This window comes from Anopheles stephensi, unplaced genomic scaffold (genome assembly GCF_013141755.1).
Source record: "Anopheles stephensi strain Indian unplaced genomic scaffold, UCI_ANSTEP_V1.0 ucontig28, whole genome shotgun sequence".
In the NCBI taxonomy this organism is placed as follows: Eukaryota; Metazoa; Arthropoda; class Insecta; order Diptera; family Culicidae; genus Anopheles; species Anopheles stephensi.
The window spans coordinates 1-25513 of NW_023405213.1; the positions used below are offsets into that span (position 1 = coordinate 1).

At 43.7% G+C, this 25513-nt stretch overlaps 4 protein-coding genes across 11 annotated transcripts in view; 2 read left to right on the plus strand and 2 right to left on the minus strand.

The window, feature by feature from the left end:
- Positions 1 to 1003: 1003 nt before the first annotated feature.
- On the minus strand, positions 1004 to 1574 carry LOC118516330 (lysine-specific demethylase 8-like). The gene is made up of 2 exons (XM_036062131.1): positions 1163 to 1574; positions 1004 to 1081 (listed from the first exon to the last, which is right to left on the minus strand). Exons 1-2 carry the CDS (start codon positions 1517 to 1519, stop codon positions 1004 to 1006), a joined length of 435 nt encoding a protein of 144 aa, XP_035918024.1. The 5' UTR covers positions 1520 to 1574.
- Positions 1575 to 4286: 2712 nt separating this feature from the next.
- On the plus strand, positions 4287 to 13763 carry LOC118516332 (poly(U)-binding-splicing factor half pint-like). 2 transcript variants are annotated; one of them, XM_036062140.1, is made up of 5 exons: positions 4287 to 5170; positions 9168 to 9864; positions 10698 to 10983; positions 11325 to 11828; positions 11888 to 13763. In XM_036062140.1, the coding sequence occupies exons 3-5, from the start codon at positions 10868 to 10870 to the stop codon at positions 12834 to 12836; spliced, it is 1569 nt and encodes a 522-aa protein (XP_035918033.1). In that variant the 5' UTR covers positions 4287 to 5170; positions 9168 to 9864; positions 10698 to 10867; the 3' UTR covers positions 12837 to 13763. The 2 variants fall into 2 exon arrangements, with proteins under 2 accessions (XP_035918033.1, XP_035918034.1); XM_036062141.1 differs by lacking the exon at positions 4287 to 5170 and having other exon boundaries at positions 7768 to 9864.
- Positions 13619 to 14444, minus strand: LOC118516333 (NADH dehydrogenase [ubiquinone] 1 alpha subcomplex assembly factor 2-like). Its single transcript, XM_036062142.1, has 2 exons — positions 14083 to 14444; positions 13619 to 14000 (listed from the first exon to the last, which is right to left on the minus strand). Exons 1-2 carry the CDS (start codon positions 14328 to 14330, stop codon positions 13799 to 13801), a joined length of 450 nt encoding a protein of 149 aa, XP_035918035.1. The 5' UTR covers positions 14331 to 14444; the 3' UTR covers positions 13619 to 13798.
- Positions 14445 to 19753: 5309 nt separating this feature from the next.
- Positions 19754 to 25513, plus strand: part of LOC118516331 — a 44074-nt gene continuing 38314 nt past the window's right edge. Inside the window, exons 1-2 of one of the 7 annotated variants that reach the window (XM_036062135.1) lie at positions 19754 to 19861; positions 23028 to 24076. The gene's annotated coding sequence lies outside the window, so the exon portion shown is untranslated. Of the gene's footprint in view, positions 19928 to 20200; positions 20421 to 23024; positions 24077 to 25513 lie in introns of those variants that run through there. The other 6 variants (XM_036062138.1, XM_036062133.1, XM_036062137.1 and 3 more) reach the window with 6 other exon arrangements.

The window sequence follows — 25513 nt, forward strand, 5'->3', positions numbered from 1 at the left end:
GACGGTACAATGAAGATGACCGAACGGACAAACGGACAATAAAAGGTATGCACAGTGTAGGCTACGGTTGTGGGCCTCAGCTGGGCCTTTTTTTTTTTTGGTTTTGTATACGCGCACCGTAAGTTCAGCTTAAGTGGGATTAAAGGCGCCAAAAAATCGGCTACCATACACGCACGGCTGTTTTCGTCCGCATTCGGCTTCACCGAGCACGGTACCGGAGGCCTTAAACCGCGCGTGGTTGCTGAATCTATCCGAGCAGCGCGAGTCCTTTCACCCCGAGGCCTTTGAGCGTACTGAAAAGGTACGTTCGCGTTGGGATGAAGATAATTTGTGGCAGGAGAGCATTTAAAAGGAACGATGCTGTTCGGACGCCACAGTGTATGACACAGTACAGCGTACCACAGTGTGGCAAAGAAATTTCCCGATAAGACGTGTCTGGTGCATCGAAAGGGCATTGTCTTTTATATTATAACTATTATTTGAAATTTGCCTAAGTATACTTTTTCCAGTACTTATCTAAGAATGTATTAACAGAGTTCGGATTTACGACTATCGAATATTTCTCGTTGGCCACTGTGGTAAGGACTTCTTGTTATCCTGAGGATGCTGTACCATGGCGCATGTGCTTACAATTCCCGTCGTTCTCGCTTCGTGCGTTCAGAGCGCTGACGAAGCAACAGCATATTCGATTTCGTTTCCGGTTTCGTCGATTCGTCCACCCGACCAACTCATACCATTCTACGCTGGGGATGCTGTTTTGATCAGTGTTTAGGCCGGGGGTACCGTTCACTTGCAGCACGTCGCATAACAAGCAGCAATCAGCACGAATCTTCAAACCAAAAGCTAACCGAGAAGCTCGGTGACAGTGATTCGACATAGTGCCACCATTCGGAGGTATGTAGAGGACTCCCCGCGATGCAACGTCAACCGGTAGAACGATACTCACGCGCCAGTGGAAACCGTTCAAAGTCGGGCTGGCGCGCATCCACCTGGGAGGTGTTGCTCAGTATGAAGTGTTCGTGTGGGTAAAGCTTTCGGTGTCTTCGGGTCGTGCGAGGATGATAACTTTAGCGCCAAAAACCTACCGCAAACGAAACCGGCACGAACACTCAATAACAATGCACATATTAATGGGCGAACGACACACGATCGAATTGCCTACCTGGCACAGAAGATTGTGGCACGGGTCGGTGTGAAGTGGTGATACGGTGCCCTTCGGACCAAACCACGCTTTGATGCGTGGACGTGCGTCCGTACGTGCGATGTAGTCGGGGACGGCTATGTCCGCACGCAGGGCGGGAATTTGATCAAACAAATCATGCTGCGCTAGATAGGCTGCACGTTGCTCTCCTGCTGGATTGGATGCTTCTTCGTTGCAGATGTTTTGCTTGACGAAGTCTCGAAACTTCATAAGCTTTTGAGACCAATCATCATTGCTGTACTGTGAACCAATCTCAATCGGTACTGTCCGTTCGCCTGCGATGTTCAGAAGATAGTTGGGATCATGCCATCGTTCCATTGCCGGCCAGCCATCGATTATTCCTTTAAGTATGGCAGGCTGCTTCAGGTCGTAGAATTGCTTCTAGTAAGAACACATAATCTGATTCAATGGTGTTTGTGTTGCTAGTGTTATGCCACACAAATATACCCAAAGTATTCGATCGAAGGACAGCTTACTACTGGAACGGTATTCGAATCACTTTCGCCCGCGATAATGTTTTCTACCTGCACATCCAATCTCAAACGTTTCAAAGGGGGTTCCAGTGTGCTGAATTCAGCTTTGGTTGCGAAAATAGTAGCCATTTTAAATCAAATTTCCGAAAGTAAAACCTCTTTCGTTGTGAACGTACCTAGATGGTTGGTGAGGTTGATGCCGCCTCTGTGAGTATGTCGGTAGTGGTAGCGCTCGTGTCCGCTTTTTCGATAGGACATCCAAGCATGAGACCGAGATCGGCCAAATATATAGCATCCTTTATGGAATCTACATCATTTCTGATACGCATAACGTATAAACGATCTACAAAATATTACAATATTAAAAATTATATATATTTGCGGGATAGTTCTTACCAGCAACTTACCCTCACGTACGTTAGGATGGTAAACATTTCTCTATCACCCGATTCAACGGCATTCCACTGGCCAGTGTGTAAGCGATTATATACCACATCATACATAAGACCGATCTTTACTAAATTGTAGAAAAGCTGTTTCGATCAGTTTTGCACCGGTCTAATCGATTCGATAATGGTTCTAGTGCGGCAGCAAGAACTGTTTGGTAAAGTTTGTTTTCTATTACACAATCTCGGTTTAGCAGCAATGATTTATCGGGAATTATAGATAGTATCGCTTGAATGCACCGCTCCATTGTACAATGATCTTTTAAAGTATTATTTGCTTGTAAAATCAATCCAAAAAAGCGTTCACACCCGGCAAAACTTATTTACGGATAGCAACAAAACAAAACATTCAAACAAACAAACGGTCATTGTGCAGTGCCGTGGTTGCCAGCAGACCAAGTTTAAATTAATTTAACTTAAGGCATAAATTTACATTTAGATTCCAAGAAAAAACTGCAATATTAAGAAAACTTTTTGTAAATTCACATAAAATAAAAACATAGATCTTCACACTTTATTTAGCAATCTAATTTATTTATTCTCGATTTTCTGCAAGAGATATGTTGAGCCGCGGCCTAATCGAGATCTGTCACCAACTGTCATGGGAAACGTCAAGCACAAAAAAGAAGCGATTGCAGCCAAGAGCACGCAAAGTACAGCTCGTTGTTAAATTAGCAATAAAATCGGAAAACCTGAATTTCACGCTTCTGTGTGGTGTGTAGAATATGAATGGTGCCGTAAACAATGGTAAGTGTGATACACATTCTGCGGTAGCGATGTTTGCTGGTCGGGAAAATGGATTGAAAAGTTGGGCGCATCCGTGCTAGACTTGCATGCGAAAACCAATATGGCGGCTGCTTTGAGCTTGTGCTGGTTCTGGAGGGGGGGAAGGGAGTTAATTATGGAACCGGGTTTCAAGTGTTTCAATGATAGAAAAGTGCGTGTGCTTTCTATGGTAGTGTAGTGTGTGCAATCATAATGTGAGAGTTCATGTAGAGTGCGCAACGAATGGAATGTGGATAATTATGTCCGGTACCTTCCAAGATTGATGTCCTTCATGAAGGTCCTTCGCGTCTATGATTCTTTCAAGTAGAGTAATGGTTGGCTTGTTAGCTTGTTTAGAGATGCATCAAGACGGTTCCGCTGGCTGAGGCGACATCGGCGCCGGTCTTTACACGGCAAGACCGGGGGTCAAATCCCATCCAAACCGCCTTCCCGTACTGAATTATCCAGCTACGGACTGATTTATCGAAATCTTTCGCGATTGTAGCGCCATGGAAGAAAAGAGACGAGTAATGCTTTCAATATTAATATTTGCCTCTGGGTCTGCCATTTTAGGGTAGCAACGAGTACAATACCGGAAACAATACAACAGCGAAGCCTCACCGGTCGAGAAGAGTATCGCAAGGATGCTGAAAGCTCGCCACCACCGGTTAAGATTTCGAAGCGCGATAAGGAACGCGAACGCGATCGTTGAGCGTCGAGAGCGCGCGAAAGGGATCGCGACCGGAGAACGTGAACGAGGTAAGTGTCTAAAAATGTTTGGGTTATGTTTTTTTTGTTTTGCATTTGATATCGTCTAATAAATGTTTGGCCTTTCCCCTTGAATTCCCACGTTTCGCCCGAGAATCGAACACGAGAGAAACAATCCGCTCGCGGGGAACACACCACCTGTAAGAGCGCCATAAAAAAAGCATGCATATGTAATGTACGATTTGATGGTAACATTTTGTGAACGGCTCAATGTGGAATAGCTTATTGGCGGGCAAATGATTGCGCGATCGTTGACATGAGGAATTAAAGCAAAACAAACTGGTGGTGCTCTCGCACGGATATCGATTCTTTGTTCGCGTCCATGCCTCTGTTTTTTTCTCTCTCTCTTTCTCTCTCTCTCTCTCTCTTGTCTTTTCTTTTCATACAGTTACCGGAAGCTATGTATGCAAAATGATAGTGTAAAATGGGATATACTGATCATGTACCATATGCTACTGTAAATAGTCGTCATTAAATAATCAGATGTGTCTTTTTACTGTGCATCACCTCCTCTTTCTCTCTTTCTCTTTTCTCTCATTTTTCTTTCTCTCTCTCTCTCTCTTTTAATTATAGGTAAAGTACAATATCATAAGCACAATCGTGCGTTACTTTCACCATATCATACCAAAAATGAGCTAGCCATCTTTATTCCAATCCTTTCATTGTTTGTGTGTGTATGTTTGTACTTTTGCCCCCTGTGCCTTGTATTCATTCCCTTTCCAACCATCATCTGACGGTATTATTCGTTGCGGAAGAAAGTTGTCGTTATCGTTTAATTTGTCAATCTTCTTTCGTTTTAACGATAGGCGTATCAGTATCAGATTTTTATTATTGCTATAACACACCACTCGAAAACAAACATCATTTCGCTCGTGGCAATGGTGAAATGATAGCATAAGCAAGCGATCGTTGTCACAGTTAGTCACACTTTTAATTTATGTTTCTGTTATATGCTTATGAAGAATTACGCCAAACATACATACAGTTGCCCGTAACGTACGTACGTACACGCTCGTACACGCAGTAAAAAAAAAGTTAGAGTAAGCCTAAGGCTTTTTTAAAGATAGAATTGATCGATCGATCTTCGGTTTGCAGTTATATTCAATAGCTTTGAGTTTGAAGACTCCTAGCCTTGAAAACATCACACGAAAGATAGATACCCTTAGTTTATAATTTCTTCTTATAGAACCATACATACCGTAAACTTCCACTGTCGCTTCCCTTCCACCGCTCATTTCTTGCACACTGCCAAATCAATTCATAAGATTTCTTCGTTTTTCTTTCTTTCTTTTTTTTTGTTTCTGTACTTTCAGCGGTTTTGATATCGAAAAGTTATTATAGTAGAGAGAACATTTCTAAAAAAATATTGTACATGATTCAGAATGCATAATGCTTTCCACCAAAAAAAAAAAACAAACTATAATATGCGCACCCCATCATCCTTCCGAGAGGAGAATCAGTTGGTGCATGCCTTTCCAATCCGTTGGTGCATGGATGAACGATTGTGTGGCTGGGAGGTAACATACTTTTAGCGTACTGTAATAGCACTTTGTTCTGGATCGGGGGGAAATGTCAGGTGTAGTAACGCTCCGAGCAACGGCCGGAAACCGCGTTACATACTGCACTAGCCTGGGAATGATTGGTATACTGCTATGCTGTTGCATACCAGGAATCATCTCACCATGAGGAGAGTTGTACGAAAGAATCAACGTTTGCTAGTCATCGCTTGGTGTCGGTGATTGGACTTGTTTCGTTGATACGACTAAACTTTGATAATGGGGCAGCAGAATTTCTATGTATCTTTATTTAAGCTTTTCATCCTACCGTTGGGGCCCCATCGCAAAGGGAGCGGAAATGGTTGCCGATACGCGGGACCCAGTGCGCTAAGGGTCCGACCGATCGGCAGGCGACTTGGGGTTTGCGTATTTAGCAGATTCGCGAGCGATGATGTCGGATGTGTGAGCGCATGGGTAATGCACACGCCTGTTGCGTGTTTACACTGTTACCGGATTGTTTCAATGCTGATTACACTAAATTACGTTCTCGTCCTAGGGACCGGCTAACGAATGTCCTTCTCTCTTTTCTCTTTTCTCTCTTTCTCTCTTAATTCTTCTTTTTTATCTGAATATTGTCGAAACTCAATGTGGAGATCGAGTGGGTTGTTCTCCTTCTATGCTTACCATCCTTCTCTATACGGGCAGTACCATCCACAGCACACAGTTTGAACGGCGCGCGTAACGCGAGGACACAGGCTTCTCTTCTCCGTCATTCGCTGTAACCATCGTCGGCGTTTACCCCAAATCGTTACGAATCAACCTTACCTTCCCGAGAGGGAAACAGAGAGTAGGCGCTAGTAGCGATCGTGTGTAAATGATCGATCAATTTTTTTCTCTCTCTCTCTCTCTCTCTCTCTCTTTTCTCTTTTTATTCTCTTTCTTTGTGGATTCTTAACACCTCTTAACATTTGACTGTATCTATCACACAGAGGAAAGATATAATTGCGTCACATGAGCGAGCCATACGCGCAGTGTGTCCCGCGCACCACGTACAGAGAGAAAGGGTGGCATAGCACGGGGGACGTACGAACAAACTGAACATAAACCGGCGGCATCTCTTCACCCTATCGTCTCAATATATCCTTTCTTGCGTGTAAGAGAAAGAGACACGGGGGTCACTGTTTAAGAAATTTCCCATCCCACCTCACGCACTGGGAAGAGGCCCTGACGAACGGCAAATTGCGGCAAACACGTCGACTGTTTGTGTGTGTGTGTGCGTGTGTATATTATCATAATTGGTTCATGTTTTTTGTCCTTTCTCTTTCTCTTTCTTTGTCTTTCTGTTTCGTTTTCCGCTCAAACCGTGTTTTCTTTAACCATACTTTCAGCGAACTGGGTTTATGTTCGTGAATTAGATGACGTGAAGTTAGTAAATGCGTCGAAGGAAACAAACCTCCGTACCTTCGTCGAATCGAATGCGCGCTAGGCTCGTCGCCGAAAATTTTGACATTCCGAACCATCCATGTTCACACTTTTGTCGTTGAGTATAGTTATCCAATTCACGCTACACGCGGCACGAGAAAAGGTAGCCTATCTAATCCTGTTGAATTACTAGTAGTAGTACTTCCACTGCTTTTTCTCAGCCATCGTCTCGGAATGGGGCCACGCAAAACGGGATGTGTGAAGAGTGTGTAGGCACGGTACGGAACCGCTGTGACTCGAAATTCAGCAAGGACATCCTGTGTCCGTGTGGGGCGGTGCTTCCCGTCCCGGTTGAACCATCAACTATCATCGCCCAACCACCATCTCGACATCGCAACTATATACGTACATTACGGTGCCTGTGACGCGGGGTTGTTTGCGGATCTTTTTCTTGTTTTTTTTGTCTTAGTTTTGGTTTTTTTTTTCTTCTCTTTTCTCTCTCTCTCCCCCTTATCTAAGCTGTAACTATGTTTATAAATGTAGCGTTCTCTTAAAAAAAAACAAATGTTCATTACGTCCGGAACCCCGTTAACCTGTTCTGCTGTGGAAGAAATAACAAATCTGCGACCCATCGCTCGCTTTAATGATCTGGGCTCTTACCCAACACTCTAACTACAGTCAACTCCCTTCGTAATTTAGATGATTCTTGAAAAAAAGCATACGATACATTATCCTTTATGTTCTTATTTCTTCTTATTCGGTGGCACTACAACCTCGAGAGGTCTCGGCCTGCCATTTCTGGCTTTCTGTGACTTGATTTTACCCGTATCATAGCAGTCCGCCCGACGTAGGCGGAGGCGGTCTGCATGGGATTTGAACCCTGGTCGTGCCGTTTGAAGATCGGCGCCGTTATCGCCTCGGCCCAAACATTTACCGAACGATACACCTGTTTACAGTTAAAGCCAGGCTACATGATGCGAGATGCCGTCAAAATCATCTCGGTTTATCTACCCGTGTTGTTTAGAGCACTTCATGCTCTCTCTCTCTCTTCAACCGAAAACTACCATGGCAACGCATGGAAAGTGCCAGAGAGGGCTAGAGAAAGGCGAAATCTTTCCGAGATTTCAGCTCGAGGAGGTGAAATCTTTTAGACGGCTGGATTTCGCATAACAACCCCCCCCCCCCCCCCCCCCCCCCTTTTTAGCGAAAACTTTTTCGCATCTCGCAACATGTATCCTGGCTTTTACAGTCGAATCGCTCACCGTTTGCTGCGACTCATGAGCTGCTTGCTTCGATTTGCGTGCGTGCCGTTTCCATCGAATGCTCGACATGAAGACCGAATCATATGCCTTTACCATGGAATCACGTGCCGATGTACATGGATTTTCGATTGCTCCTGTATGAAGTATTTGGTGTAATGAACAGACCGGTTAGTTCGTTACCATTAGAAAACATTTCGTCGGCAATTTTATACGAACAAACGGCTAATAAACCGTAAATGACGAAAAACTGTGTAGTACAATACCAACATCGAACAGTACACAAGACCAGTTTTCAGAGTTTAGTGGTGATCTATACATTAAACTAGCGGAAATAAATGGGTTCGAACGGCGAAGAAAATTTAGAAAAGTTTATGAAGCTATTAGTTTACATTTTTCTTTTTCAATATGTGAATTTTTCGTTGAATTCTTGGCAATAGTTGGTCTGTATCGTTCATTTTTACTTTGACACAATATGTAAAACACGTGTGAAATAGTTTAAAATAATGCTTTCCATTGCGTTTAGCGATTAGACCATAGGGTCGCTCTTTCGATGGTAATGGCACGCAAGTCGAAGCAAACGGTGAGCGATTCGACTATAACTGTAAACAGGTCGTAATATTAATATTACGAGTTAATGGCGCCGACGACTATACAAATGATACTTCACATTTTCCTTCAAAGATTTGAACAAAAGATTTTGTAACAACAGAAAAGTATAATTTTACATCATTTAAATATTTTGCATAATGGCTTTAATTGTCATGGGTGGAACGGTTTATTTCACTTTTCATATCAATTGTGGCTAAGGCCACAACAGTTCGCCAAAAAATGGCTAATTATATAATATTGGTTCGGAACAAATTCGTTATGAGAGGGTTGACTGTATTACTACTACCGTTGTGTGCATTCATAACTAATATACCCATGGATCGAGAGGCATTATTTTATGCTACAAGTTTCAACATTTTTTGCTGCATTTAATGCACAAAAATATGGTTGTGCAATTTTGGAGCGAACCTGTTCATTGAAAAATTGCACGATACTTTGTTTCTGGTTTGGACTTTTTTCCCAACACTTCGGAACATGTGTGATTTGTTCTGTTTTGTTATATTTTTCCGTTTTCGGCAGGGGAAATAGTTTTCCCGTTTGCCAAACATTCATTTTCCCACCAAGCGCGCTCTTCATGTATACATGTGTATGGATGTGTCCATGTGATTCATGTTAATCCCCCCCCCCCCCCCCCCCGTATCGATTGGGCCGCTTTCGCCTCTCGCCATCATCGAGTCACACTAATTAATTCACATTATTTTTTCTTGTTTTTTATTTATTTTCAGGATCTATGTATATCTCGTATTGTTTTTGTTTCTCTCTCTCTCTCTCTTTCTATCTTTCTCTATTTCTCTTTTTGTTCCATCCACCTTCTTGCGTGTGCCGCCCAAAGGCGCAAAACCGCGCTTTCTATGCAAAACATACCGCCCAAAGAACGATATACAAGCAATCCGCTACTACTACTACTACTATCACCACGAAAAAAAAAAACAACTATTGTTCCTTCGTCATCATGATACATTTTGATTGTTTGCAATGCAAGAGCCCAACAATGAATCCGTTGGCCTGTCTACTACCACCAACACCTAGTGTGCCTACTGCTATATCTCCACTACTACTGCTACTACCATCACCATCAACCACTACTACTACTACTACTACTACTACTGCCCACGCATAATCCAAAGTTCGTTTCGTTCGTCCTTTTGATGATTTTTGCATCACACGTACATCACGCCTCGATGCGTGTACTGCGCGTGGTCGCGATTGGTTGGTAACAAGAACTCGAAATCGCGCCCCCGCTCTCTGAACAGTCCGTAGCGTGCTAATGAACAGAAATGAACCTAAAGGTTGTATCCTGTACACACACACACACACACATTCACAGCACATGGCGCGAAATGTATGAACAGGTGTGAACTTGTGTGTGCACAGCCTCACGCGCAAGTTGACTCCCCTCCCCCCTACAGATCCATGGAAGAGGTTAGAATTGATTTGTAATTTGTTTCTTTTTCTTTATATACATATATTTTTACGTGTTCTCTGCTAGTTAAAAAAGAAGTTGACCCCCCTCCCCCCTCGGTTGTCTGGGCAAATTAAAGCCCCCCCCATCCCGCTTAATCATTTTCCTTTGTGGTTGGTATCATTCAACAAATGGGATGATATTCAAAGAGCTGTTTGGCGCGTACCAATTGTACTCCTTCACGTTTCACGTTTGAGATCCTCGTAAGGCCGTGACAGTTGCGTTTTTGCTAGAAATGGATAATTTTTACGGGTTACGGTTTACTTTCCTATCATCTCAAATGTGCTTATAATATTACTCTTTCCTCCGTGAAAATCTATGGAATATATTTTCGAATGCTGCTACTTATTGTTTGATAAAAGCACACTAAAAGGCAACATGCTGCCTTCACATGTTTTCGGTACAGAAAATGGTTCAACTACTGCCTTTAAGGGAGGGAACAATATGTTAAAGCAAAAATTGTGAAAGCTTTACCTTCCGATCATTACTAGCTTCGTACAGTGAAAACAGTGGTTTTACTTCTAGCATCTCTGATCATATACCCCCCCGCCCTTAATGCCTCAAATCTTTCGCCGTTAAGGCAACCAAACAAAACTAAAAGGAATAAATCAGGGAGAAACAAATTCGAAACCATACGAGAATCAATAGATGATGAAGATGTATGCGTGTGTAGAGATGCTCCAGTCGTTACACGCGATACATTTGGCTTAGAAAGCAAAAAAAAAAACCGCAATGTTGTCTTTGTACGGACTTACCTAATGCACTGTTTTCTCCTCCATCCTCCCACTCGCAGAACCGAAAATTCTACCGTACATCGCGCAGCCGGTGTACGATCTGCGGCAGATCGGCGATGTGGCGTTCGGACCGGGCACGCGTTCCGCCCTGCTCGGGATATTGGGTGGCGCATTGCCCCGGCTGACAACGGAGCAGATCGAGCTAGTGTCGCGCGCCAAGAAGTACGCCATGGAGCAGAGCATCAAGATGGTGCTGATGAAGCAAACGTTGGCCCATCAGCAGCAGCAGCTGGCCAGCCAGCGCACGCAAGTGCAGCGCCAGCAAGCACTGGCTCTTATGTGTCGGTAAGTTGCGTGTGTGTGTGTGTGTGTGTTGGATTTCTTTCGATGGATCTGCCAATCGTTAGCGATCCTTAACGCTTGCGGAATGCTTGGCGGAACAAGTTGGAAGACGAATATGATGTTATGTTATATGATACAACGCTGAAAGGTAGAAAACGTTGAGTTGCTGTGCATTTAGTGCGAAAGTGAATCCATTTTCTTGCTTCCGTTGATGCCAATCTAATTGCAAGCTGATAAGATCTGATCGTCTTTCACTAATCGTGTGTCCCCGAGAGCTCTGCAGGATGCTTCTTGCTTTGCCAGCACACATTTCTGAACGCGCTGTTTCTCCTTCGCTTTTACAGTGTGTACGTTGGCAGTATTTCCTTCGAGCTGAAGGAGGACACCATCCGTGCGGCTTTCCTACCATTTGGACCGATTAAATCGATCAACATGTCCTGGGATCCGTTCACGCAGAAGCACAAAGGGTTCGCGTTTGTCGAGTACGAAATACCGGAAGGGGCGCAGCTAGCGCTGGAGCAGATGAACGGCGCTATGCTCGGTGGGCGCAACATTAAGGTTGGCCGTCCAAGCAATATGCCGCAGGCACAGCAGGTGATCGATGAGATTCAGGAGGAGGCAAAAAGTTACAATCGCATCTACATCGCTTCGATCCATCCGGATCTGACGGAGGAGGACATCAAGAGTGTGTTTGAAGCGTTTGGGCCCATCATGACGTGCAAGATGTCGCAGGGCAATGCCGTACATACGCACAAAGGGTACGGGTTCATCGAGTATCAGACGAACCAGTCGGCGATTGAAGCGATAGCCAGTATGAATTTGTTTGATCTGGGCGGACAGCTGTTAAGGTGAGTGCCGTGTGACCGATGCGCCTTGCACTTAGCTAATGATGTGTATTATTTCCCAGGGTTGGTCGATCAATTACCCCACCGAACGCACTAATGGGACCAGCGGCAAACTCGGCCATGCCTACGGCGGCAGCCGTGGCGGCCGCTGCTGCTACAGCCAAAATACAAGCGATGGATGCCGTGGCCACTAATGCGGTGCTGGGACTGTCCGCCACTACGCCAGCGCTCAAGGTGGGTCTCACCGGCCTTCCGCTTAATCCAGCCATCACGACGGCAGCCAGCGCAGGGTTCGTCGCACAAGCACAGTTGGCCGCCGCGACACAGGCCGCCGCCGCCATCAACAGTCAGCCGGGTTTGCTGGTGCCGCCCGTTTCGCTTGCGCCCTCGCTGCTGGTAAATCCGGTGCTCGGTGCCGCAGCCAAACCTCTCCCCACAGTATTGAGCCAAGCGAATCCGGCAGCAGTGGCAGCGGCGGCGGCCGCGGCAGCAGCAGCAGCAGCCGCGGCGGCTGCCGCTCCCAACGCAACCGCCGAGGATGTGTACAAGAAGGCACAGGAGAAGCAGCAGGAAGAGTTGCAGAAAAAGTTGCTCGAGGAGGGTGAACCACAGACATTGCAGCAGCAGGAATCGATGTCGATCAAGGGCCAGAGCGCTCGGCATCTGGTAATGCAGCGGCTAATGCGGCCGCGCGAAAGCAAGGTGGTGATACTGCGCAACATGGTCGGACCGGAGGACGTGGACGAGACGCTGCAGGAGGAGATTCAAGATGAGTGTAGCAAGTATGGTGCCGTGGACCGGGTTATTATCTACAAGGAGCGCCAATCGGAGGGCAACTTCGCCGAGGACGACAATACGGACGTGATCGTAAAGATCTTCGTCGAGTTCTCGCAGGCCACCGAAGCAGATAGAGCCCGCGAGTCACTGAACGGTCGCTATTTCGGCGGCCGGTTGGTCAAGGCGGAGTCTTACGATCAAGCTCTCTTTGACCACGGCGATTTGTCTGGCTAAACCGATGGGGTGGGGGGCGTGTGGGCGAGAGAATACCATCCCGCATTTTATTGCCGCTCTCGCAGCACGATGATGATCCGTGCATCGGCTTGCGAAGCGAATAATGTGTGTGTGTGCGTGTTGTTTACATGGATAGAAGGAACTGCATGGGTCATGTACGTGTGTTGGTCATTTGCTATTGAAATAACAAACCGTTTCATGCTGTGCTGTCCAATTGGATGCAAAAATATGCCATGCTCTTTCTCTGTCCAGGGAGCAGTGCGACCGCGTCGTCGATTTGCCAGAGAGATTGTACCGAACAGTTTGTGTCACTTGAACCATTGCATTACCACCAATACTACCGGCCCCACTCAACTTGGATCCCTTTTTGAAATGAGGAAAATAAGGGTTTGCTGCCCCTTGCTTTTTTCGTTGAACCACAGTTGTATGGTTCGTTTTCATTTTTTGAATAACGCAAGCATAAGATGAGAGGATTAATATACACCTTTATAACTAAACACAGTGCATACGGGCACTGTCGAGTTTTGAATTCCGAGGGAAGGAAGAAATTTGAATGCGTTTGAAATGAGCATCGAGTGCATCGTCATTTAGCAAGCGCATTACAGTGCAGGAGGTGGATACATTAAGATATGCATACATACACTCTCACACACACACACCTTCTCTCATTGATGTGGTGATTAGTCTCTTCTTAAGGATAACCATAAGTATGCTACATTGAGACGAATTGTGTGTAACATGAACGCAATATTTAGAGAAACCCATGGAATTAACAATATTCATAAATTTTGAGCGTCACACCACGTCGCCCCGGTATAATATATTATCATTTAATTGTATATACACATATGGGAGGGTCTAATGAACAACTCGTTAGAACTTCCGACTCTACTTGATCAAGCAAATATAGGACTAATGTCTCACAAACGTTGCGCGTGTCGTTGTTTTTTGTTGTTGTATCTCTACTTTTCGTGTTTTCCTTTGCCGGGCATTACTTCGTAGTCGTCGTACTGCGGGAACGATCCCATGCCGGTTTTCTGCTGTTCCAGCGCGGCCGCATCCTTCGGTTTACTGAACTTTGCTTCTAGCTCAGCCGCGTTACGCTCCTTCATTTTCATGATGGCTAAATTTTTCAGCAGTTCCTGCTCCGTCGGTGGTTCCTTCCTGCAAGCAAGCGCGGAAGCGTATAGTAAATGGAAATCCAGAACGAAGACACAAGTAGATTTATCTGTGCATATGTGTGTACCTGCGGCCCCTTAGCCATGCTTCCCATTCGGCGGTTATTTCCTGATCGTACGCTTCCTTCGCAGTTGGCTCGAACCAGCGAGAGGCACGGCGCCGACCAACGGACGGATCGGGCGGAATTTCATAATATTTGTTGCCAAAATAATCTTCCCCGACGTAGTTTCCTTTCATCTGCCGCGGTCGAAACGATTTCAGAAAGTTGTCCAGCACAATGCGCAACAGGTTGCGCGTAGGTGGACCGTTTGCCATGTTTGGTGTTGGAAATGTTGGGGCGTGCTAAAACTGTTCCAATAATTATATAAACAGCAAGATTCCGCACTATTATCACCACGGTGTCGAAATTTTCTAAAGCATTTTGTAAACTTCTTCTTCTTCTTCTTCTTCTATTTTGTTGAAACAGGGTATAGCCTTCTATGCGTATGAGCAACTATTGTTCCCCCCACATATTCAAAGGTTAACTGTTTCGTTTGGGCTTTCGACTGAGTCCTAGGACTGCTCAAGAGTCATCTACCCGGTTGCGGAGTCTGTTGTTTTTCTGCTTGGTCTGTTTGTCAGATGAGTGGTGTTATGCTTTTCGTTTATGCTGCATGTTTCATGTCTTGCTTGGTTCTATTCAAAGTGAGATTTTTGTTTCTCGTATGAATTTGGTTATATTTTTGACCATGCGTCCGTTCGGCTCTTTCCATTTCTCTAAAAATGCGTCGAAGGAGATGTCGTATTTTTCTCGTTGGGTCTGGTATCTGTTGCAGTAAAAGATGTTATGTGTTCCTGTTTCGGGAATATTACATGCATCACAGTTTCCGTTTTCGGTGATTCTCATTTTGTTGAGCCAATATTTTGAGAGATCATGTCCAGCTATGATTTTGTTTGTTGTTTTGATGTCGTGGGGTGTGATGTTTAGATTGTGGTGCCACGGTTTGTCTTCGAACTCTTTTTGGAATCTTTGGAATTTTTTTCCCTTTTGCTCACACGTTTTTTTGTACCATTCTCTAGTTTCTTTTTTCATGTTTTCAACTAACATATGGTTTACATCTGCCAAACGTAGTTTGTTGTTGTATATGTCTTTTGCGTGCACTCCTTTTTTTGCTAGTTCATCTGCCTTTTCGTTTCCATATAGACCTAAGTGTCCTGGAATCCATCTTATTTGAGCGTTAGAGTGTTTGCATCCTCTGAGTATATTATAGACTATTTCGTCGATGTGATCGAGGTTTTGTGCGTTAATGAGGATTTTACATGCAGCTTGACTGTCTGTAAGGATGATTGGGTTTTCTATTTTTTCTATCGTTATGATGTTAATGGCTTTTTCTATGGCTGCTAATTCTATGGACGTAATTGGAGTTATGTTTTTTGTTTTGAATTTATGTGCCCAGTATCTGTTATTGTTATTATTGTGAGGTCTTATGTATATTCCGATTCCGCATCCCTCATCGCTCTTGCTCCCGTCAGTGAAAATTAGAGTGTTCGTTGTTCCTAGCTTTTTTATTTCCTGTTCGCAAAATTGTTTGAGGTATACTTTCCCTGCTGTAGAGTTTTTTGATATGTTGGGTTCGATTTCACAGCGAATTTTTGTGCTTCCATTGATGTCATTTGTTTTGATTCTTGCTGTTTCTTCAAAAATATTCAGATTGTTCTGGAATAAATTCTCCATGTATGATTTGTTTCTTGATCTGGTTCTTGAGTTTTCTCTCATGGTTCTTCTCATTTGGTCCCTATGGATCGGAGAGTAAATTAATGTTTTGACCATGTCCTTTTTGGCTATATAACTTGCTCTAATGTGTGGTGGGGTTTCGGCTGCAATCGCCATTAGCGTGTTAATAGGGGTTGTTTTAGAGCAACCCGTTACTTTTCTGAGTGACTGGTTTGTAATTGAATTCATTGAGTTTAGTAAGTTTTTTTTTGCATTTAGAGTGTACAGGGAGCCAGTTTCCAAAATGTTCCTTATAATGGCTCTGTGTACAGTAATGGTTTTCGTAGGGCTGAGGTTGTTTTTGGTGTTACATATCCTTCTCACTAACTGTAATCTTTTTCTAGCTTTATCCTTGAGTTCTTCTACATGTTTTTTGAAAAATAGGTTGCCATCAATCCACACTCCGAGATATTTGTAAACTGTAACTTTTTCTATTCGCTGGTTTCTTATTTGTATAGTGATGTTTTGGGGTTTCTTGCTGAAGATCATAAATTTTGTTTTGTCTATGTTAATTGGAAGCTTTAGTCCCTGGATTGTATTTGAAAAACTATTGATCGCTGTTTGCATCTTATATTCCAGTTCTGTGGCTGTTTTCCCTTTTTGAATGATTACGAAATCGTCCGCATACTGTAAAACTTTTCCGTCGCTATTGTTGAGTGTTTCGTGGATTTTTTTGGTGTAGATGTTAAATAAGGTGGGTGAGAGGACATCCCCTTGTGGTAAACCGTCTGACACTAATTTTTTTAGCTTTTCTCCTTCTGATTTTATTTCTATCGTTCTGTTGTTTAAGAAACTTCCTACCCATCTAATGATTTCTATCGGAATCTGGTTTTGCTCCAAAATTTGTATGAGCGAGTCTGTGTGTACGTTGTTGTACGCGCTTTTTAAATCTATAAACATTATTCCAGTTAACCAGTTTTTTCTTTTGTTGGATGTAATTTCATTCACTAAATAGTTGACGCATTGGTTTGTGGTACAGTTTTTTTTGAAGCCAAAAGAAGTTGTTGGTATAATGTTGTTGTTGTGACAGTGTCTGTTGAGGTCTTCTAATACTGCTGAATTTATGATTTTAGTGATAGCCGGAATCATAGCTATGGGCCTATAGTTTTTAGCGTTGTTTCTATCAGCCCCTGGTTTGGGGATCGCCACTATTTCTATGTGTTTGTATTGCTTTTTTAAATTTCCTTTTTCCCACATGTTATTTATCTCCTTTACTATTTTACTGACCGATGGTCTATTTATATTTTTCAGAATTTCGTAGGAGATTTTGTCAGGCCCTGGGGCTGTATTTTTCTTTTTTTTTAGAATGTTATGCCATCTTTCTTCGTCCATGATATTGTTTAATGGCCTAGCATATTGATAAGGTTTTTTGTTCCCTTTCTTATTTTTTTGAAAATTTTCTTCTAAAAATGTTTTTGCTGCCTCTTTGTTGTTGTGGATGAGATTTTCATCTTTTGTGTTTGTTTTTTTGCCTTCGATTTTTCCTATAAATCTCCATAATTCTGTGGTGTTGGTGTAATTGTTTATCTCGCTAAGTTTCTCTTCATATTTTTGGATTTTGTGTTTTCTTTTAATTAGTCTGAATTTAGCTAGATTTTTCTTGAATTCAATTTCGTTCTCTATTGTTTTGTTTCTATTGAAAATTTGTCTACTTTTGTTTTTTACCTTCCAAGCTTTTTCCGTTTCTCTATTCCACCAGATTTTTAGTGGTTTTTTTGATTTAGAGGTGTTTCCTTTTACTAGTGTGTCTATTTTCTGGAAAATTTGTTTCACTGAGGTGTGTTCCTCTATTTCCATTTGTTTTAATTCATGGTAAAGTTTTTTCCTGTTTGTTATTAGTCGGGCTTGTTTGTGATTGATTGTTTCTATAGTTGTGATAATTGTTTTGTGATTGGTGGCTCCCATGTGGTGATCTAGTACTACCCTTGTGCATTTATCGGTTATGTTTTCTGTTACGAATGTTAAGTCTATTGCTGTATTTCTTTTGTTTAAGTCTGTGGGGATGTATGTAGGTTCTTTGTTGTGCAAAATTGTTAGTTGAGTATTGTCTATTTCGTTAATTATAAACGTACCTTTATTGTCGCTCCAAGGGTTTCCCCATGAGGTGTGATGCGAGTTGAGGTCTGCGGCTATTAGGCATTTCCTGTTGTTTGTATTGTGTATTATTTGCGTAATGGTGTCTTTGAAGTCTTGAATCGGGGTCCTAGGGGCTGCATAGATGCAAATTATTTTGAATTTATCCTGTATGAGTTCAATTTCTGTGATTTGTATGTTTTCGTTACTAAGTCTATTGATTGTTCTAAATTTTTTGTTTTTTTGGAGGTAAATTGCAGTGCCTCCATAGCCGTCCGATCTATTGCTGTTTATGCGGTTGTAGTTGTGGATTTTGGATTTATGTAGATTATTGTCGTCTAACCAAGTTTCACAGATGCAAGCTGCTGTGATGTCTTGTGCGAGTAGAATTCTTTCTAACTCGTCTTTGTTTTTAATGAGGCTGGTTATGTTTGTTTGTAGTATTTTTAATGTGGATGTCATAATATTGAACAAATTTATCTTTTCTTTTTTTTTTATATGTTAACAAAAACCTATACAACAAAAAACCTGTTTGGCAGTTTATAGTATGCTACGTTCGTTCGTTTTGGTGCTTTTTTTGTGTGGCTTTTTAAAATCATGCTGGGAGACCCCTGCTTTTTCCTCGTCTGTGTCTGGATAGGAGCTGTCGGACATTGCTCTTTTGTTAAGTGTCATAGTGTTCGAGACACTTTTACCGTAGTCTATGCGTTCCAGTGCTTTGCTGCAGCCTGGTTCGTCAATGGATTTTTTTCTAGTAATTGTACCCACTTGGGTGGGGACACTTTTTGTGGTTACCACTTTTTCTGTTGAGCCCTCTTTGGCCGTAGTGTGGTTGCCCTGTACTATTGCCGAGTATAGGCGCTGGTTGACACCTGATGCCTTTTGGCTGTTATTTTTCCTGTTTTGTGTGCAGGAAACACCGTAATGGACCATTTGATCGCAGTACATGCAGGTTTGTTCCTGCCCGCGGTATGTGATCCTACCCCGCTCACCCTTTATGGTGATGTATGATGGAATGGGCCTGTTAATTAACATTTTCACCGCTCTGTTGCCGTTTCTTACGCCTGGAAAAGGCGTAGGCTCCTCCCAGAGGAGGTCCTTTGCCCCCTTCACCTCCCCGAAGGCCTCCAAAGCTGATATAATATCCTCGTTAGTCACCTTGGCGGATACCTCCTGTATGGTTACGACTTTGGTGTCGTCCTCCATTGTGATTGGGATCGCGTGATCCCGACCGTTACACGTGATGGTGTGCTTTCTATCATGCACCTCCACTATTAAGAGAGCATCGCCCTCCTCTTTCATCTCCACCACCACAGATGTGGAAAGGTTCAGGAATTGTACCATTTCCAGCTTTTCCGGTTTGAGGCTTAGCTTGTCCGTAAGGAAGCTAAAAATTTCCGTGCGTGTGGGCTTTCTTGGGATTTGCGAGAAATCCACCTTAAAGGTTCTGTCGCTAACCGACATTTTTCAAATCAAAATCCTCTCTTTTTTACGCAAAAATTGTCCGTTACGGAAAGACACGTTTTTTGACACTCGCTGGTAATGACAGACTCGATTTTGTAAACAAAGTGATCCGGTGTTGAGCGTTCATTTGACACTTGAATTTTGACGCTGTCAAACGGCGTTGCTATGGTGCAGAAGGTAGCGTGGATGACATGCCGTAAATGCCTTTTTTAAGAATTTTATACTTTACCAAACTATCAGTTGAGTTATTTGTGAGCTTTATTACATTTTTGTTCTTTAAATATCACCATAAATTCACATAAAAAGTGTCATTTTTCCAAAAACTTGAAATCAGTTTAAGAGTGAGGGAGTTAGAATAATGCCCGGCACAAGGGCGAACGAGACAGCACACAGGAGGAACAGAAACAGAAGCAGAGCATCGCCCAAGCGTAAGCGAGAAAACGGTAGCCACGGGTAAAAAGCGCTAGGGAAGGATCCGAAAACTCTTCACAGTCGCGAAGCAAATCTGTGTTGACTCGCTAGGTATGCGTTGAAACGTGTGCAACTCCTGTGGTCGGTAAGAAAAACTACATTCGCCGTACGCGCTATCGTCCGTAATCGAGTGGAAACGAGTGTACCCAGCGTAATATCTAGTAGTTAGCAGTGATAAGTTGTATTTCAAGTGGCATTTTTTCGTCAGAAAATTAGTGTGTCGGTCGCCCTGTCTGTTGGTGGTGTGTGGTTGGTACGACGGGGCCACCATACTATACGCGTTCCATTTCACACACAGTCGTCCAATCGAGAGATGCAACAGTGTGCGTGTACAAGAGCACGGATCGGTAGCACCACTTTTCTAGTTGGGCGCGTACGCGCGCACGTTTGTGTGTGTGTGTTTGTGTGAGCGGCATCGAAAAAATGTCCGATGTTGACGACGACAACGACGGGCGACGACATCGCGGGTTTTGTGTTCGCTGTGATCGGCGTGGAATGAAGAGTCGTTCGCCAGCGGAGCAGAATCGCTTGAGAAAAGTCACTGGATCGTTCGCAGCATAGCACAGAGCTCGGTGAGAGCATTTCCCGTGCTCGACGAAAACTGCCGCTGCGGAGTCTGGGTGTGTGCGTGTTCCTGTGTGTTTGTATGTGGAGAAAATTTTGGTGACGTGATAACGTTTGCAGTCTGCGGCATCACCCCTACACAACGCACTGGAATTTCGCGACTCGAACCGCGATGGAATTGATGACTAACGTTTCGGTGTTGGAGTGGTTGAAATGCAGTTTAGAACTTTGTGTGTTAATGCGGTATGATGGCCATCCGTTGCGTGTGCAGCTGCTGCTCCATCAGTGATCTTTATGTTTTTGGCAAATTCGAACCGAGCGAGCGATGGATGATGCGCTGGGGCGTGTATGTGAACTGTCGCATTCTTCTAGTGGTGCCAATGAATGAATCACGTTCAAGTGTCTGCAGTGAAGATGGGCTCTGGGGAAAACGATTTTCCCACAGGGGGTAGGCCTTCGGATGCTGCTGTTTTGACAACTCCTTTTTCGCACAGAACGAAGTAGATGGTGACGTAGTTTTTTTTAATTTGTTACTCAAACAACCATTCTACCATCATCGCCTGCTCAGATGTGGTGTGCGGTGTAATACATACACGGTGGTGTGGTTTTTCGAGCGTGAACAACATATTTAGGGAGCAACGAAACCTCATTAGCCTGCGAAAGGAATGGGCCGTGTGTGTGGAGAGTATTGGCTGGCTGGCTGGCTGGTTGGCCCCAGAAGGCTGCCGTGGTGTTTGTGCGAACCATGCCGATCGGGTGTGTGTGCGCCACTCTAGCGCGGCGAGCGAGTATGCACACATTCTTCCCATCATCGTGTCGGTGAGGTTTTCTTCCGCATCGTCGCTCCGTCGTCTTCGCTGTTGTTTCCAGTCTCCAGTAGTGTGTTTGCTAGAAGAGGCGATAAATTCCGTTCCGTTCTTCTAACTACGCTCTTTCACCGTTTTTTGTGTTGTCGTTGTTTCTGCTGCCACTGTTGTTACAGCCAGTGTTGTATTCGCAAACGGCTTCAACAAAACGAAATAATAAAAAAAAGATTTCCTCTTCAAAGTATATCGTGCCGTTCGCTGTGAGCCGCCGCCTGCTGAGGGAAATCATACGCGAAACGAAGCAAAACCTTCTAAGCGCACGCACACATACATTCAGGCCATCGCATAGAAGCAACAAATTAACCGTGATTTGTGCGGTATATTAGCTAGCAAAAGGGGAATGAGCAAAAGTGCGAATAATATTGGCAAAACTGGTATGCTGCTACTGCTGGATTCCAATTAAAACGGAAACGGAACGAAGCGAACAGTCTAACGGAGTGTGCCGCTGCGATCTGCCGTCGTATACTGTGTCGCAGGTGAAAGTGACATTGCTCTGCGCAATCTGGTTGGATGTGTCAAAAACATGATTGGGCCCAGGTTTCCCTCATCCATTTATCGCCCGGCTGGTCATTCCATTCGCGGCCATAGCTGTACTCTCAGAGTGGGTTTTGCTGATTAGAGTCATACGGTCGTGTGTTAAACCTCCTTCTAAATCGATGATGATATCGAATGCCGTCCGGTGGGACAGTCAGCCACTCCCAAGCCTACGGTTAAAATCAAGTCAAGGAAACCAGACATAGGCCACAGACTCCTATCGAGGTTGTTGAGCAGCAAATAAATTTATACCTCTGGCGTTTAGAGCATCTCGTTGCAGCTTCAACATTCAACGTTCGGTTGTTTCTACATGCATCAATCAACCAGCCACTTTAGCAATACGGCCAGGCCATCCTTTATGAATAGAAAAAAAACAACAACATCTTTCATTAGCTGAAGATTAAGATGTTCCTATCTTTTACTTCCTAACTCAGTCGACCAACGTTATCGTTCTCATGCAGGCGTTATTTATAAATTTGTTTCACTATAGTCTTGTGTATGCGGGACTAAGGTGCAGAAAATCTTGACGAGATCTCTGTCTCTGGCCAATAGATCCAAGATTTGCCAAGATAAAACCTTGGCTTACCTGAACAGCATCTGTTCCATTGGAAAAGTCGTACAACACTTACGCGAAAAATACGGTAGCCTCCTACAAAAGCCACACTTTCGCAAAGAATCGAATCATTGCTATCCCGAGGCCAAATCTGAAAACTCTTCGGACTATCTCGCTTCTTCTTTGGTGTTACAACCTCGAAAGGTCTCGGTCTGTCATTTCTATCCTTCTGTGACTTCATACTACCCGTTAAGCCAGATGTAAGGGGAGGCAGTCTGGTCTGGATGAGATCTGAACCCCGGTCTTTCCGTGTAGCGACCGGCACAAAGACCAAACGACGCAGACAAAAGAAAAACGATTGGCGGCAACATATTAAGGCCGAGGATTCCGTTATTGCTTTGTAAAAAGATTGGATAAAAGTATTATACATGTTTGGCAATCCTTCTGTGCCGATGCAGTGGATGAGCAGTTTTATATCTTTAAGTTCTCCCCTTCACATACACTTCATAGACCTCAGAAGATTACTTTCGAGCTTTAAAATAACGTATAATAGAGTTGAGTATAAAATCTATCTATCCCAAACTCGTCGAAATACTTGTCCACTGGGTTTTATTCTTTGTCCAGGGGCTTTGAACAAAATAAGTGCAAAAAATTCTAAATCATGCAAAAACCGGAACGTATTGCATTATTTGTTCACTTTCTCAGTAATGTTTTCATTATCTATTTTACAGCAGCTAATACTAATAGACCGGACTCTAAATATTCATCCTATTTTATTAGTGAGACTTTTTGAAATGGTAAAGTGTGGTGAGTGAACAGCAGAGTGTAGATAATCATCAACACCAAGAGAACACAGAGAGGAAAATTACCGGTGTAAACAAAGAATATAGCGCATCCGCAGCATCTGAATAATACAGTTTTCCATGGGTTTAGTGTGAGTGTGTGTTTGTGTGCACACGTAAGTGCTTCTGGTCGCGCGCGCGTGTGTGTGTGAGGGAAGGCGAATGTAACGCAGCAGTCAGGAAAAGTTCTTTGCCGAGTGCGAATAGCTTGATTGCTGGCGAAGGAAAGCAAGGAAAAAGGTGTAGTAGTGTGCAAAGGGGAAAAGGTTGTAAAAAGCCGTGCAAAAAGCTGCATTTGAGCAGTGTGGTAACATGTAGTGGAAAATGATGGCAAAAGCGAAACGGCAGCTAATGGCAGTGCGGAGAAGCCGCGTTACGTCCGTCGAGGCGGCGTAACGGAAGATGCGCTTCAGTTTCGCAAACATCTATTCACCGTGCGTCAGTGGTGTATGTGTGTGAGTACGTGAGCTTGTGTGCGCTCAAGCGTCCATCATAGTGTGAAGAGGTGTGTGTGCGCGTGTGATATTGGAAAGGAAGAATACGTGCCAGTAGCTACATGTGAGTGTGTGTGTGTGCCCGCGTTCTGTTAGTTTCGTCCTGTCAACCTGTTTTGACGTTGTTCGCCGCCATCGTGTTGCGTCAAAGTGTGTTTTTCCGGTTGTAAAGAACCGGGATCGTGTGCCCGTGTGCGTGTAATCGTGTTGTAAAACTTTTTTTTTATTGCAACCAAACGAAAACACAGAATACTGAAAGGAGCGCGTTCCGGGTTCGGGTTTGTGTGCACAGTTTGCGTGTAAAGAAAGGAAAAGCCATTTTCTGGCATTCGAAGCTATCCTTCGTGTTGGATAGTTTATGGAAGTATCATACGCTACTGGTTGGACTGCGAAACAGCACTTTTGCGTTGGGTTAAACTCGCTGCCTATGCTTTCTTCATTTACAAGGTAAGGACAGAAACAGCTACTACTTTAATTTGAAATAGTATTGCAATTTACATTACTTCTGTTTTTCGACTTAATCTGGAAATCATACATGAGATGTGTTCCGGTTGCGTTCTTATGCTTCTTGTGTAGAACTACAGCAACAAAACATGACCTGGCAGCATGCCCTGAATGGGTTCTTCTTCTTATTTTTCCTCTTCTATGGTTCCACATCCTCAGCAGGTCTTGTCTTGGTCTGCCAGCTTCAGTTTCTCGGGGTCTGGTACTAAACAAAAAAAACTGTGGCGAATTACGTTATACTAGCCTGCCTTGGATTCTGTCAAACTTAACTTCCAACGAGTTCGAATGAGCCGACCCTTTGCTGGATTTATGTCACTGTAGCTAATAATTATTGTCCGTAGCTAATAATTGGTTCTACAGCGTCTACGAGATATCCGACACTAAGCAAACAACACTTCTTGACGATGCTACCTCAAAACCACATTCTTGACCTTATCTGGTTGAATAGTTTAATGTACGATAAACAGGACAAACAGAAAGTCTTGATGCAAAATGTATGAAAACGCATGTCAAGCATGTTAAAACTAGCGCTTTTGTCTAATTACAAAATTCCAAATAAATTGTTCAATATGTCATCCCGAACTTGTTGCCTGTTGTCCTTCGGTGTAGCGTTTGACGAATGTCTCTTGGACATCCCACGAAACGCAGGTTGCGTGGAGGTTGAATCTGGCGTAGAACCATAAGTTTGACGTCTTTTTTTGAATTTTGACGTGTGTCTTATTGACTAGCACTAGGACATGCAGCCACTTGGTGTGCAAAGCCACGCTGGAGTGAGGTGTACTCCATGTACTCTCGGCCCATTATCCATTGAGCAAAGCAACAACAACAACAAAAATGGGTTGCCATTCCAAAACCACTAGAGGAGAGCCTTTTACCTTTTGTTTCATCATTCGCTTCCGTGAAGTTATGTAAAGAAGTACTCAATATCGGTATTGCCGCCTTGTGCCGCCTGCCAACACACATTCGTAATCGAGCACGTGTTTGAATATGGGAATGGAAAGGTGAAGAAACAACACCCTTTCCTACCCTATATGGCGCGAGTGGGCATATTTTGCGTGCGGTGGATTTGTGCGAATCTTACTTTATTTTATTATAAACTCCGACCGGCGGGGGTGAGGGTGTTCCACGTGGGCGTGGTATGCGAGAAAACCAGAACAAGTACGTAATTTGTAGTTTTTTTTGTTGGTAAAGGAGGAACTCTAAATTTCTTTTACACGGAACGTCCTTGGTTGCTTTAGTCACCCGATAGCACGTTTGATGGATCGTGTATCCGAGGGGCAGTAATACAGGGCTGAGACTTTGGCTCGTATTCGAGTAACGTTCGATAACAGAAAGGAATTGTGGCGTTGATGAATGGCCAATGCGTCAAGGGCTGCGTGG

Coding starts and splice junctions, on each gene's coding strand:
- LOC118516332 (XM_036062140.1), top strand. CDS start 10,868: ATGGAGCAGAGCATCAAGATGGTGCTGATGAAGCAAACGTTGGCCCAT. Junction 10,984..11,324: donor GCACTGGCTCTTATGTGTCG/GTAAGTTGCGTG, acceptor TCGCTTTTACAG/TGTGTACGTTGGCAGTATTT. Junction 11,829..11,887: donor CTGGGCGGACAGCTGTTAAG/GTGAGTGCCGTG, acceptor ATTATTTCCCAG/GGTTGGTCGATCAATTACCC.
- LOC118516330 (XM_036062131.1), bottom strand. CDS start 1,519: ATGGAACGATGGCATGATCCCAACTATCTTCTGAACATCGCAGGCGAA. Junction 1,082..1,162: donor GCCACAATCTTCTGTGCCAG/GTAGGCAATTCG, acceptor CGTTTGCGGTAG/GTTTTTGGCGCTAAAGTTAT.
- LOC118516333 (XM_036062142.1), bottom strand. CDS start 14,330: ATGGCAAACGGTCCACCTACGCGCAACCTGTTGCGCATTGTGCTGGAC. Junction 14,001..14,082: donor GCATGGCTAAGGGGCCGCAG/GTACACACATAT, acceptor GCTTGCTTGCAG/GAAGGAACCACCGACGGAGC.